The 15,830-nt window shown below is 42.3% G+C and overlaps 1 protein-coding gene across 1 annotated transcript in view; it reads right to left on the minus strand.

The window, feature by feature from the left end:
- Window positions 1–3,582: 3,582 nt before the first annotated feature.
- LOC124043946 (R3H domain-containing protein 1-like) overlaps window positions 3,583–15,830 on the minus strand; it is a 32,491-nt gene continuing 20,243 nt past the window's right edge. Inside the window, 11 exon segments of the mRNA XM_046363116.1 lie at window positions 3,583–4,529; window positions 4,532–4,630; window positions 4,903–4,996; window positions 5,294–5,388; window positions 5,670–5,823; window positions 6,104–6,273; window positions 8,895–9,004; window positions 9,960–10,120; window positions 10,347–10,498; window positions 14,263–14,386; window positions 14,747–14,995. Of these exon segments, the coding sequence (XP_046219072.1) occupies window positions 4,288–4,529; window positions 4,532–4,630; window positions 4,903–4,996; window positions 5,294–5,388; window positions 5,670–5,823; window positions 6,104–6,273; window positions 8,895–9,004; window positions 9,960–10,120; window positions 10,347–10,498; window positions 14,263–14,386; window positions 14,747–14,995 (1,650 nt within the window). The 3' untranslated portion in view covers window positions 3,583–4,287.

The following is a 15,830-nucleotide window of genomic DNA, read 5'->3' on the forward strand; positions in this document are numbered from 1 at the left end:
GACAGATGAGAATTCAATCTAACCTTGTTCTTCCTTAGGGTGGTTGTGGTCCCCAGATGCCAGATACCCAAACAAGTGAATCCTGAACAAACACCAGATATTGACCCACATCAACCTAGATTCAGCATACCCCTCTCTATCCAAGCACCTATTCCTATGGTCACAATGCTTTCCCTATCTCATTGCTGCACCATCAGTTTTAAAACAATCAAAACGACCACCTGTACTGTCAGGGCCTTAGGGCCAGTTTCCTGTCCCAAAAGCCTAGTCCTGGACTTAAAAAGCTTGTTCAATGGCAATTCTCCATTTAAAGTGCTTTTTAGCCCAGGACTAGGACTCATCTGTCAAGGAAACAAGCCCTCTGTGTTTAGTTTAATAAAGGCGTGAAAACATCCACCACCCCATTTTAATAGTAGGAATACAACCGAATTGGCACAGCTATTAAAGCCGTCTGTAACCTTATCTACAGTCTATGGAGCCCTTTCCAACCTGCCTTAATTTTAGCTTTACTCCTACTGTGTCTGAGCTGACCAAGTCATACAACAGTGGAGAGGGTAATGGCAGCAGGTTGTCGCCCTTCTAACAGTGGGAAGGGCTGTTTCATAGGTTAGTGCATACAGTATGCGCTGGGTGCTTCACTACACATCAGAGAAAAGGACCATTCTCAGTAAGAACTGAGCACCTTTCACAGAAAACATACCCCTGCTCACAGCTTTCATTCAATGATTTATGCATGTCTGGGACTATACTGGAGGTGATAGTGAGTGCAGCTTTGTTCAATTGGTTTTGTACGGACTTACCATCAATTCTCCATGGTCTTCAGTGCATGTATACATTATAGAGCAACATTTATTAATATTATATTTGCTGCTTGAAATAACTTCACAATGCATTAATATGCTTGATATCAATCCCTGTGCTAGAAGTCAACCTTTCGGCAGAAAAAAAAGAGGGTAATTTATTGCTGAGAGAATTTCCTCAATAAGGCTCCATTTCACCAGCTTGGCTGCAACACTGAGCTAGGTCCTCCAGATGTTGGCTTAATTATCTGTTAATAATCTCACTGTCAGTATGGAGATCCTTAATGCCATGACCGGACACCTAACAGGCTTCTTCACATAACAGATAACGCAGATATTAAGCCATCCATTTAAAACGGTTTCTGGCAACACTAGCTTCCCCAGGCTCTAGATGAGACATGGGGCAGGTGGTTAGATTTTTCTTGCAGTAAATTGCTTTATTGTTATTGGAAAGGAAAAATATGACAGTGGAGGAAGGAACTGTGTGGCATTGGGTGAGATGAGGTTGGTGGGAGGTTAATGTAGCAGACAAATTACCCTATAAAACCTGGATTGAGATGAATAGCACCAACCAAAGACCAAATTAGATAATGCCAAGTATAAAACCCACATCCCCACCAATAGCAAAATAAACCACTATCTGCTTACACTGACATCTGAGGTAGGGCTATACTTAGTGTTGATGAAAAATAATAATTTTATCATAAGTTTAAACATCATGAGAGGCCATTCAAAGCGGTTCGTGATGATGGACAGAGAAAGAGAAACCCAGAGGACCCTCATCCATTTCAAAGGACTTCTTGTGATCTGAAAAACCACATTTTGGTGTAAACATTTATTGGTTTCAAACTGAAATAAAAATGACTTGCACCAGCACTGAACAGCGTTTCAGAATCCACACATTTTTATCTTTCGAGAGAAATAAAAATGATATATATATATATCTCGTACCAGTCAAAAGGTATGGTACCAGTCAAAAGTTTAGACACACTCATTCCAATGTTTTTCTTTTTGTGTTATTTTCTACATAGTAGAATAATAGTGAAGACAAACTATGAAATAACATATGGAATCATGTAACCAAAAAAAGCATTAAACAAATCAAAATAGATTTTAGAAGATTATTCAAAGTAGCCACACTTTGCCTTGACAGCTTGCACACTCTTGGCATTCTCTCAACCAGCTTCATGAGTTAGGTACCTGGAATGCATTTCAATTAACAGGCGTGCCTTAATTTGTGGAATTTCTTTCCCTCGTAATGCTTCTGAGCCAATCAGTTGTGTTGTGACGGGTCAGGGGTAGTATACAGAAGATAAACCTCTTTGGTAAAAGACCAAGTCCATATTATTTCAAGAACAACTCAAATAAGCAAAGAGAAACGACACTCCATTACTTTAAGACATGAAAGTCAGTCAATACAGAACATTTCCTTCAAGTGCAGTCGCAAAAATCATCAAGCGCTATGATGAAACTGGCTCTCATGAGGACCGCCACAGGAAAGGAAGACCCACAGTTACCACTACTGCAGGAGATACGTTCACTAGAGTTACCAGCCTCAGAAATTGCAGCCCAAATAAATGCGTCAGAGTTCAAGTAACAGACATCTCAACATCAACTGTTCAGAGGAGACTGTATAAATCAGGCCTTCATGGTTGAATTGCTGCAAAGAAACCACTACTAAAGGACACCAATAAGAAGAGACTCGCTTGTGCCAAGAAACACAAGCAATGGACATTAGACTGATGGAAAGCTGTCCTTTGGTTTGGAGTCAAAAGTTGAGATTTTTGGTTCCAAACGCCGTGTCTTTGTGAAACACAAAGTAGGTGAACGAATGATCTCCGCATGTGTGGTTCCCACCGTGATGCACGGAGGTGGTGTGATGGTGTGGGGGTGCTTTGCTGGTGACACTGTTGGTGATTTATTTAGAATTCAAGGCACACTTAACCAGCATGGCTACCACAGCATTCTGCAGCAATACGCCATCCCATCTGGTTTTGTGCTTAATGGAACTATCATTTGTTTTTCAACAGGACAATGACCCAACACACCTCCTGGCTGTGTAAGGGCTAATTGACCAAGGAGAGTGATGGATTGCTGCATCAGATGACCTGGCCTCCACAATCACCCGACCTCAACCCAATTGAGATGATTTGTGATGAGTTGGACCACAGTGTGAAGGAAAAGCAATAGAGCTCAGCATGTGTGGAAACTCACTGTTGGAAAAGCAATCCAGGTGAAACTCGTTGAGAGAATGCTAAGCTGTCATCAAGGCAAAGGTTGGCTACTTTGAAGAAACTAAAATATATTTTGATTTGTTTAACACTTTTTTGGTTACTACATGATTCCATGTATTATTTAATAGTTTTGATGTCTTCAATATTATTCTACAATGTAGAAAATATTTATAAAAGTAAATGAAAGTAAAACCCTTGAATGAGTAGGTGTCCAAACTTTTGACGGGTACTGTGTATTCAGTTGTATACATGTGCAAACGGTCTTTTTTCCCCAGTGACCCAGTAGGTATATAATTTAAAAAGGCCTAATGAAAGATTTTAAACCATTGGCCTTGTAGGAGGAGAGGAGAAAGAGGGAGAACAGTGTGGTGGAAAGAGGCCCTCCAAGCAGAGGATTGCTAAAAATATGCAGTTGCAGTGGAGGAGTGTCATTTTTATCTCAACTTTTAAATTAAGTTAAAAACTAGGCGTGTCAAACAAAAGCCTTTCTTGGCTGCACTCATCTGTGCCCGCCTGTGACCAACACATACAGACCATTCACTGTGAAATGACAAGTGATTGAGATATTTAATTACCAATTCTATATAAATTATTTACAAGGTGCAGGTCTTTTCATTTAACAATAGACTGACTGGGGTGTCATTTTGTGTTTCTTGGAGAATAAATCAGTAGACTCTCAAGAGAAAGGCACAAGAGACCCATTGTGTAGCTAAGGGCTACTCCATGATGTACTGGCCACAATATGGGGCAAGTGGCTGGTGGCAGGGTGGCCGATAATCAGCTACCCTGGGGTGTGGGGAGGCTTTGGTTGAGTTAAACGGAACCAGGACAGACACTGCAACTGGGCTGGGGAATAATAATGAGCTTTGGGTCTGACTCAAGATTTCAACAACTATATAACAAATTAAAAAATAAAACAAAAATAGACTGCCCTTTTGATATGTTCTGGCCGGTTCTCAAAACAGAGAGCAGACGGGTTTATAATATTTGGAACTTCAATAATTGTGGTTTTTAAATGTTTGTTCACGTCGGATCAGTGTTACGTTTCGCTCTTTTGTTCCTTTTCATCAAATCTTTAGTAAGAACATAACAAAGTACAACACAATCCCCCTAAGCAAGTCTCTAGTGGAAAAACAACCCTTAACAACAAGCCAACTTAGTGAGGAGTGGGGCTGGGGGGAGTGATGGCAACAGGAAGTGACTGGCGGTGCTGATGAGGGGTGAAAGGTCAAGCCAGGGGTCCTTAGCACCCTCTACTGGGAGCTGGCCCTCTCCAGGGGGTGTCTGTGGCCCCTGCTCACAGTGAGTCTGAAGGAGGCTTGGGGGCCATTGTGGTGGAGGAGGGAGTCCTGCGCAGTGTATCCGGAAGGGAACATGGCCAGGATGGTGTAGACGAAGGCTGGGTCAGCAGGGGCTTGACCGTGGGTTTGGGTGGGGGACACCGTTAGCCCCCCGACTGCCAATCTCGGAGGCTGTGGTGCTCTGGGAGCCCTCCGACTACAGCCCGGGCTCTGGAGAGCTCACCTAGCAGAGAGTCCGCCTCGGTCCTGCTGATCTCTCCCGGCAGGTCAGTCACCTCCAGGACTTGCCCACTCACTGTCACAGACAGAGCAGCGGGAGGGGGGGAGCAAGAGAGAAACTGTCAAAACCAACTTTGAGACAACCTTAGGCCCATGACCTAATTAGTTTTACTGGTACAGACTAACCCTAGCGTCCTTTGCAATCAGTTTTGTTCTATGTACAAATCTGTGGGAATTCAAATCAAAGAAAAATATAAGAGATCTAAGAGTGAGATATGAGGGAGGTTTTTAGGCTTGGAGGTCCACATCTCTGTCCTCTAACAGACAGAGGGTGTTCCCTACCATTACCTGGATCACCTACACTGAGATCTGTAGACAGAGCTTTCCTTGTCTGCTTCCTCCCTCTGCCCCCTCCACCGCTGTGCCGCATCCCCATGTGTACCTGGGTGCAGAAAGAAGGACAAGAGCATGTTCAGATTACCATCTCTCGCAACTATACTTTCTTTGGACTCCAGCTTAAGGTATCGGAATGATATTGATTCAATTGGAAGACAAATGAGGAACAAAAGAATTGGAGACCAATGTTTGACGTATTTTGTTTTATTTGCACAGTACTAAAGAGATGTTTCCAGGCTTTGTCAAGCATTTCAGAAGGGTATATCGAAATCCCCACATAATTCCTCCTATAAACAATAGGTAGCTTCAACTTAAGTGGATGATCTGTCTTGTGTAGACTCACCTGATGGTTGGGGACCATGGGTGAAGCGTGGAGAGGAGGACGGATCTGGGGGTTGTACTGGAGGGCCTGCCCTAGTAACGGGTACCGCGCATCTCCTGGGAAACACAGAGATGACAACACACTTAGTTTGGCTCAATTTCATTAGGGTTACAATTTTCCATAAAGATGGAGCAACTGAGCTGTCCTCAGGGACCCTGAGCATTCCACACATTTGTTGAATTTAGTACTAGCACACCTGATTCTTCTTGTCAACTAATGACAGCAAGCCCTTGGGATATCATATATTCCTATATAATTGGAATAGATTAAATATGTAGAAATATCTGGTTGAAGGTCCACCAGGACTGGGTAGAAAAACACTGAGTGTCTCCCTCACCTTGCCCTGGCATAAAGGGTCTGGAGAACTGGGGCATCATGGGTATGGGGGCGAGGCCTGGACGGATGCTCTTCACATTGGTTAGGTGGTGTGGGTGGGAGGGTGTTGGCGACTGGGCGGGGGAAGTTGAGGGACTGCCCAGCTGGGGAATGCTCTGTACGGACAGTTGGAGAGGACAGGGGAGAGTTAGTGGGTGAACACGGAGCTCACAGACACCATTACATTTAGTCTCAGGGATACTCCCTTCTTAGAAAATTACAGACCATGGTCACGTCTGTCCACATCATCAAACCAAACCTCATTACTACATTTACACTCAGCATGTGATACTGATAAATATATATATTTTTAAATTAAATTGTTTTTTTTTCATATATATATATTTTTTTAAATCTGCAGGTTCTCTCTAGGCTCAGCTGGGTACCTGCACTCACCTGTGAGGTGTCTAGGGTGGAGAACTCTGTGGACTTCTGTCCTCTCGTGTGGTCCAGACTGTAGTACTTGCTGTGTTTCCACTGCGGGGGCGAGTGAGGCCGTGGTTGCTGGCCGGGGGGCAACGTCAGCTGCATCATCACCATCCCACCGCCTGGGGGAGGGGGAACGCCTAGGGGGGCACAAAGACATCAAGGACAGACATTAGAATCTCATATTAAATAAACGTTTATTTATCCCCTCAGGGGCAATTAAAGATTTAATGTGTATAAACATATTGACCGCCTGTTAACGTGGGAATTCCATTATGTTCATCCTGTGTGTAGCAGGTTTACCTTAAAAATATTTATCAAGTTCAATAGGATCAGCATAGGTCAGTGTGACGTAAAAATGTCCACGTTCACTGTCTCACCGTTAGAATCCTTTGTAATCTATTTGTGTGACGTTAACCTCCACTCATTTGATATGTAATATGTTAATAGTAACTACATTCCATGTTTGAACAAAGTGTTTGTTGATATGTGTATTATTCTTGTCTGGTCGCGACTTTCAGCGTGTCTTCTTTCCAAGGACAGCGCCAACCACTAATACATAATCATATCTAAAACCTTCAGCCGTCAAGCATCCATTTAAAGTTGTTTGCCCAACAATGAGGGGTTAGGAAATTTACTAGACCTGCACTTAGCCTGTCTAATGATTTTTGGCGGTGGTTTAAAAGTAAACAGTATCTATATAATGCTCTTATCCTGACAGGGTGTAAACCACTGTATATAGCTAACTCATGCTTGAAGAAAACAAGTCTTCAAACAAAGAAAAAGCTGTACTTGTAATAGAAAACCAGGCAAAACATAAAATATTTAGGCCTGTCTTGGTGCAATATGATGCAGTTTATTGGGATTTAATTGCAAATGAAGAAGCTTAAGGACCAAAACACAATTCCACATTTAAAGAAAGAGAATGCCATTATAATTTTGTACTAAGGACTTATCTAACTCCTTGTAAGCTTTCATATGAACATTTTGAATGATGCATCCTGTACACTGTGCCCTCTTAATGAACCTGTTACCTTTATACACATGGTTTAGGAATTCCCTCGTATCTCTACTGAACAAAAATATAAACGCAACATGTAACAATTTAAGATTTTACTGAGTTTGTTAATGGAAGGAAATCAGTCAATTGAAATAAATAAATTAGGCCCTAAACAAATTTGTGCACAAAATTTGAGAGAAATTTCTGGGATCTTTTATTTCAGCTCATTGAACATGGGACCAACACTTTACATGTTGCGTTTTATATTTTGGTTTAGTATATATTCTGGGATGAAGTAGCTTTGATCTTGTCCACTGATGTCCGAAAATATTCCTGCAACTCCTTTCGTTTTACTTTTAAATGTTTTCTCTGTACTTCATTTCTTTGTCAGTGGCACATTCTTCTTGCTGGCCTAACGGCTGCAAAGAAAATGATTGCCGTATGATGGAAGCCTCCACACACTATCTGGCAATGGATCCTCACTTTTTTGGATGTCATTTATATGGAGCTGTCTACCTCTCGCATTCATGGAGCTAAAGAAGTCACTTTGAACCAATGGTTCTTTCCGCTGAAACACTTTGTGATGTGTTGCTTTGAGTTTCTCTTTTCCTATCATTTATTTTGATCCATGTATGTTTATTTAATTTGATACTTTAGGTCCTCGGAATGATTGGGATGGGGGGAGGTGTAACTTCATTTTGTATGTATGTATTCATGTTTGCTGACTATTATTACTAAATTTAAAAAACATTTGATTAAAAAAAAGAAACAGAACGCAACAAAATACATTTGTTAATTTGATAGTATTTGCCACAAAAAAAATGAAGGGAATTATTTTTCACTTGGTAATCCCTGCATGAAATTAAAACATTTACCACCTCACTTCTGAACGGAGCGAAATCTAATTTCAGGATTTGAAAGAACATTTCCCTTTCCATTTTAATTAGATATTCAAGGAGAAAAGACAAAAAGAGAGGGAGAGATGGAAAGGAGAGAGAGAGAGATGGGGTGACTGACGATGGCTATACTGATTCACAGGGCTTCGCCACAGAGAGGAAATTAACATTAACTGAAATTAGAACACCCATGAAAGCCCTTACTTTTTAAAGATGGCCATAACTGGGAACAAAGCAGCAGAGGAATTACTTTTTAATTACCAGCCTATATCTGTTCAATAATTAGATCGTTAAGACTTGGAGTGTCATTTCAATTAGCACCTTAACGCTTCACAGCTAACAATCGGTGGGGGGGCTGGCAGGGTGTTAAGGCGTCTACATGACTACCTTTCTTTTGTTGTTGCCACGTCGTATAATTATAGCTTTGGCCCTGGGAGATGAGAATGCTGCCTGCCTGTCTGTGCCCCCTCACCCTTTTAGAATCGATTCAATCAATTTTGAATTGCCAGAGAGTTCAGTCTGAAGTAATTTCTCCTGATGACACCTGCCTCTGTTAAGTGGGGTTCTAATTCCAGGGTTTGGGGAAAGGTTATAATAGGCTATTACACTCCAGTGTTTCGCACAGGGGGGATTGGATTGAAGAGAGTATTAAAGAACAAAAAAGTACAGGTAGCAGAAAGGTTTAAAACAGGGTGCGAAGAGAAAGTCGTACATGGAAGCTAGTGATCTGTGGGTTTTGTTCTAGAGACAACCTATACGGCAGCTAATTTTATTGACAGTGATTGTTATTTCATTCCTAGTTGAGACCTGGTTGTAATGGATGCTGTTGCTCAGGCTGGGTCTGTGCTTTGACTGGGCTGTGTACCTGAGCACTGCTGTGCCTGATGGAGGGGCTGCTGGGAGCTGCAGGGGGAGGACGGCCGAGGGAACTGCATCTGCTCTGATCCAGGAGGAGGCAAGAACCCAACAGAGGAGCTGCAGAGAGAGAGAAACACACACTTTTTAAATCTGAGCAGCAGAGAGGCAAAGCTCTGGCAGCGCTTCACTCAATGTAATCAGAATTTGGCTCATCAGTTTAAAATGGGCTAAATTACTGAAGTGGAACACTGTACACAGGGGCATTAGAACTACCACTAATATCCTCAATCGGAAACGAGTAAAGGCTGGGAATCGCTACGGACCTCATTTTCTACCAAATCAAAACAAATCAAGGGCAAGCATCATTTTTTACTGTGTCTCCGTAACCAACGTTGCAGTTGCCGTGTGCAACTTTGGATTTTCTGCTTTCCAGGCTCTTCTTTCGCTCATTTCAGTTGTGATTTAATAAGGATAAAAAGCAAAGCGAAGGCAGGCAAGAGGCAGGGTAATGCGTCAGCCCAAAGCACAGAGGCAGGCAGCTGCTGCTGGAGACAGTCGGCTCTTCGCTCCGCTCTGCACCCTGAGGAATAGTGTGCGTCTGCACAGCGGACCAGAGGGCTGGCATGAAAGATGGTGTAGAGAGAGCAGCTCACCACATGGGACCAGCAATGTTATATTAAGACTCAGTAGATATCTGGCCTTATAAATCATCTTGAACATGGCCTACTAAAGAAGAGGCCCCATGAGGGGGAGGGAAGAGGGGGGTGGAAAGTGACCCCTTTCTTTGCCATGCATAGCCCAGTGTGAAGCGTCACAGAGACTGGCTAGTTATCGGTTAAAACTAAAAACGTCTCACTGTGAAATAAGGAATATATTAACGGTCTGTAATATTGTAATTCGTCTATAATCAGAGTATGTTCACATTAAAACATTGTGATTTCCTACTACATGGTGTTTTGTTAAACTGGGAATACATTTAGAACCAGTATTCAACAATGTAATGGGTCTACAATAAGCATAATAATGGGTATAGGTATTTCCATGTTAAAACAGTGTGGTGACGATGTCCAACCTCATGGTGTTCTGTTGATTGGGTGTGATAACACTGTAGTAGACCTGGACACCAGAGCCAGGCATGGGCCCCTGGTTGGACTGGTTGTGGTTGGGGATGATGATAGGCTGCTGATATGTCTGCTGTGGCACACCCTGGGAGCCTTGGGGCTGCATGGATACCTGCCAAGACAGATCCAAATTACACATTGTCAACATGGGATGCCAAAAAATATACAAGATCGTTATTGTAAAAGAGAATGGTTCTTAACGACCAAGATACTTGGCTAAATAAAGGTTTAAATAATTATACTTTTTTTAACGTCTTAATAATGTTCATCATTGACAATTGTGTTTTGACATTGTAGACTTACACTGACTTAGTGTTGGTGAAATGCCAAGTACCCACCTGATAAGATGGCATGGAGGGATACTGGACCATCATGCCTTGCATCTGATTTCCCATATTGCTATGCAGGCCACTGACAGTGTTCTGACTCTGTGGCACTCCAATCATACTCTGATAGCTCTGTGGCTGATTTGGCATCACAGTTTGGTAACCTGGAGAAATAAAGAAAGCAAGTTGAAGTTGATAAAATCAAAAAGTGGACACAAATTACTTGAGGATCTTAGATTTCAGCAGACTTGCATTGAAATTAAATGCAAAGTTCGTTGGCACAGGACAGGCAGGCTGGGTGCTTATTTATTTGAAAAGTGATCAATGATTCAAAGTAAACATTAAAACGGCTCGGTGAATAAACAACCTTTAAGAGCCAAAGTCATTTCAATAGGATTTATCCTCCGCTGGTAAGATTATGGGAGACGAGAAGAGAGAGAGAAAAAAACTTTTCATAGAGTATGTTAGAGAAATTATCCTCTTTTTTTTCACTGGGTAAAATACATCAGTGTCAAGGTTACCAGAGTGCGTGTAAAGCTCTGAGAACGCCATTGAAAAACCCTCCAAAGCAGGCGCCCTGAGGAGAGGTATGGGGGGATGGAGGGGAGAAAACTGCAGGAGGTAAAAAGGAGGAAGGGAGTGAGGTGGGGGGCTGGGCAATTTTCAATTTCTCCTGGCTTTTGGCCAGAGCGACAGCAATCAATTTGGTCCAGATGAGAAGAGAAGTGGGACAAAAGGAATGGATGGCCCCCGGCGGGGAATGAAGGAGAGGCAAGCGACGAGAGAGGCTGGTCGCTATTTTTAGTGCCATTCTCTCGCCTCCACTTACAAACTGAGCATGAAGCGAATATAATATTAAACACTCTCTGCTTCGGCTGACTGAGCAGAGGAAGGTGAGGAGAAAGGAGACGCGTTGCACTATGGTACCACCCAGACTCTGAACCTGGACATAGGGACTCAAAAGGCTTGAATCGCTTGCTGCTTGCAGACAGTTTTGCCTGCCTGGTTAAAAAGGTACCGACTGTCAGGCGGCTATAGCAGATAAGATGAAACGGGCACGCCACCCCTCTCCTTGTTACAGCAGATAAACTGAGGCTTCCGCTGCCTTTCTCAAGTTCAAAAGCTTAATCTTCGCTTACAAGAATAAGGGAAAGGACTAGGCTTTCTCAGACGCCTGGGGAAAGGAGTTTTCAGACGGTACTGGTGTCCTTCAACTCAGATCTACCACAACATTTTTCTTTCTCCCTCTTTTCACCAAAAACATTTTCCTTCAGCTTTATTTGACCACATGTGGAGAAGTATAGTACATGTTCACAGACAATGTCCAGTTTCAGCTGACATTAAGAATTCTGCTGATATTTTATGATTACAACAATTGCACAATTATGAATATAATACTTTGTCTTCATAATTGCAGTTGAGACTCTTGCACAAGCCTTTTATAGTTAACAGAATCAGCTTATAATGAGCAGTATAATATATGTTAACAGAATCTGATTTTATTATGAAATAATTATAGAAGTGGAGCACACAAAAAAGTCGAAGCCTGATGTAGAAGTCAAAACCAAAATGAGGGCACTTTTTATGGCAGGAACATTGAGGATAAAAACAAAAATACACTGAGTCTTCACAAATATTCACAGCGAGATGCATTTAAAGTCTCAGTCAAGTCAGAAGGCCTTCTGATTTGACCGTCAATAATCAAGAATGCCCAGAAGACAGGAGGGCTTTAACATGCGAGTTTTACAGCAGTTTGATTTATTGCGTAATCGTTCGTGCCGAGCGATTAAACAACATTTCTGTTATTTTTCATTTTTTAAAACAACTATTGTCCAACATTGGTTCAATTATTTGGATTCCATTTCATTCAGGGTTTTTTTGTGAGCTCAATGCAAATTATATCACTGCAGATTCTCTAAAGACAAATCAGATCAACCCTGAACTGTGCGATGTAGTAGGGAGTTATAATTCTCAACAGGCCAATATTCTATAGTTTAGCGCAGTGTTTCCCAATCCTGGTCCTCGAGTACCCCCAACAGTACACAATTTCGTTGTAACCCTTGGCAGACACACCTCATTCAACTCATTAAGGGCCTTACTTTTTATTTTATTTAACTAGGCAAGTCGGGTAAGAACAAATTCTTATTTACAATGACGGCCTACCCCGGCCAAACCCTAACCCGGATGACACTGGGCCAATTGTGCACCGCCCTATGGGACTCCCAATCACGGGCGGTTACGATACAGCTTGGAATCGAACCAGGGTCTGTAGTGACACCTCTAGCACTGAGATGCAGTGCCTTAGACCATTGTGCCACTTGGGAGCCTGATGATTAGTTGACAGGGTGTGCTTGAGGACCAGGGTTGAGAAACACTGGTTTAGCGCAGAAAACATAGCAATTAACTACAATGACCATAATCCATTGCACGCCTACTTGTCCGAACACAACGCATGATGGAGAGGGATAAAGAGCAGTTGCTTTGCGAGGCACTGTATCTCTACCTGAAAATATATGATCTAACTGATTAATAGTTGGTATTCAGCAGTCAAAAGTATGCCTTATTTACTTTAATGAACAAATAAAATTGAGATTTTGTCAGACAGCATAGACAGCCACTCTAGAGATGAGATGACTAGGAAATAAATATAGTAATCAAATAAAACAAATGTAATATACACAACTGAAATATTAAATTAAAGTAATGTGAATAAAATATGGGTAATAAGTGATAAGCAGTAATTGGTAGTCACTACCATCATGGGACTTTAAATAATTATTTTATTCTGTGTTACAGCATATTGCAATGTGCTTCTGCTGCCTTTCATTAAAAATGTCTACAAAAATTCTGTAAACTGAAACCGACCGCAAAAAGCACTGATCGATCGCTCAGCACTACTAGCGGTAGGATGTGGTTGGCGAACAGTTCTGTCTGAAGAGGTGAGAGTGAGGGGCTGGAAAAGAGACCGGTTCACTGTGAGAATCATAGGCCTCTCAGACAGTGCCCCGGCCCCGTATCCTGAGCCTCTGGTTTTACCATGGAGGGCCAATACCTGGTTCCACCCATGGAGGGTCTAGATCCACCAGTATCCAGGACAGGCCTTTCGGTTCTAACCCAGTCTGGAGGGCTGATATCCAGGTAGGAAACCCATCTAAACACCTGACTTTGGACCCACAGGCATATAAACGTTCTGACATTTCCCTGCTGGAATTCACCATCATTTAATAATTTTCCCATTTGAAATCCCCATCCTTTTCTCCACTGCCAACCTGCATGACAGATGCATGTACAAAGGCTGGCAGGTAATTAAAACGAAATTCCCCATTTCCTTTCAGAGATCAGATTGGCTTCTGGATTTCAGTGGTGCAGCGGAGCATCTGTTTCTCTAGACAGGCCAGTGAATAATGCCTCAGCGATACACAGAGGGGGAGGGAAACAATGCTAACAGTGTATTTGATTGGGAATTGTTATTATGGGGTAAAAGGGTAAGGCAAAACAATGGCCAAAACTGCAGAGAAAAGCATTCCAACACAGTAGCTTTTCGCTCTGCCCCAGGGGCACTGTCTAATTTCCCTTCTGCAGTTTACTTAAATTAGCCTATTGTGTACCCGCCATAAAAGCAGATAACCGGAGAGAAGAAAGTGCTGAGTGTAATAGAAAAGAAGTGTGAAAAGGGAGGGAGGAGCAGTAACAGCCATCTCCCCGCAGCTTGATATTAACTGTCTTAAAATAAACACACAAGGAGGTGTGGTATGGGGTATTTTACCCCCCATGTAGATACCTTCAATGCAAACCACTCCACTGATGGTATTACATATATTACACCAGAGAAATAACACACCTGAAAGTAACACCTGTTTTTAATAGAAGAACTTGGCAGCTGAGATGGATGGTTGAGTTACTGGTTCAGCCTGTGCTAGATACCTACCTGTCTGTTGTGTGGGCGGGGGCATTGGCTGACTCTGTGGGGCGCTGAACTGCACTGTGCCCACAGGCCTGTACTGCTGGTTGGACAGGGGGTACTGGCCTGGCGCACAGTAACATGCTGGCATCTGTAGGCAGAGATAGAGCAGTCTAAAATGGCATACCATTAATACCAACACAGCTATCCATCTCTCTGAACATACAGTACAGTACCTCTGCTGGTGTGTGGTATATAGTTACCAAGTGCCATTTAAATGCTATTTCAAGTAGAGAGAGAAAGTATTTATGAACAAATGTATTGTACATGTCTCTCTCAGATAGTATTGATGGAACATTACAATCATGTAGTTGTGGGAACAAAGATACTGGCCAGGCATTGATTAAGATAGTCAGTTAGATGGAACAAAAGTATATTAGTACTAATGTAACAGAATAGTGTAAAGACTAAGAGGAGTAAACCAGGTTAGGCTCGGATGTACAGAAACTACCTGCTGCTGCATGTAGCCCTGTTGCTGCATGACCGGCTGGTTGACAGGCGGAGGGGCGGGGGTGTTGTAGGCCTGGGGTGCCGGGACGGGCTGGACTGGAGGGGCCACCATGTAGCCCTGCTGCTGAGGGGGGGTCTGGAGCACGGCGGAGGAGGGGTACATGGCAATGTGGGTGTCCCGACCTGGTCCCTCTCCAGAGACCTGCCGGGCCAAGCTCATGTGGCTGAACTGGGCTCCCAGGTTGTTTTGCTGTGGGAGCACACAGAAACGTGTTAAATTTATACATTACATTATTACATGTCTTTTATATATTTATTAATATAATGGGAGTTCAGTAATGGCTCTACTTGAACTACAACTGAACATTGTATAGAATTAATAATACATCGTACTTTATATAGCGATTTTCTGAAACCCAAAGACTTCTATAGAAAACTATAGGCTAGTAGTACTACCGAACGACTACTGCTGGATACAGCCACCCATGCAAATCAAAAATCTGAAGGCCCTAAAACTGAATTCCTCCTGACCTGTTTAAGTGTGGTTTGGTTTACTTTACAGGATGGCGGTTGGTTAGGGACTTTCAGCATTGCTATTCATAGAACATCAAATTCCATCATCTGCTGTGAAATTAATTATTCAAAGCAGCCTTCCACAAATGTAAAAATGTAATTAGTTATTAAGGGATGTTTATTGGTAGAGGGAGGTCAGGAAAGAGGTTAACGGAACACATGATTTGCATCAATGGATGGAGTGGGGTAGAAATACACAACACATGAAAATACAACGGATTCCATTTAGCATTAATTGGCATATTAAGTCTTACTAAGGGGGAAAAACACTAACCATTGACTAACTGCATTCGATTAGCCTCGAGAAGTAACGCTAAGCAATGCCTGACACTAGTGAATATAAGTTCATTAAGGAACTTTTGCAAGTCTTGTTTGAAATTCTGTCCTTGTGTGTATTATTTCATGAATATTAGCCTACATGTTACATTCAGAATCTAATGTGGGCATATAGCAAGAACAGAACATTAGCTCCATTCATTTTGCTGTAGAGAATTTCTATATTTATTAATCAC

The sequence above is a fragment of the Oncorhynchus gorbuscha genome, linkage group LG09 (assembly GCF_021184085.1).
Source record: "Oncorhynchus gorbuscha isolate QuinsamMale2020 ecotype Even-year linkage group LG09, OgorEven_v1.0, whole genome shotgun sequence".
Taxonomy (NCBI): Eukaryota; Metazoa; Chordata; class Actinopteri; order Salmoniformes; family Salmonidae; genus Oncorhynchus; species Oncorhynchus gorbuscha.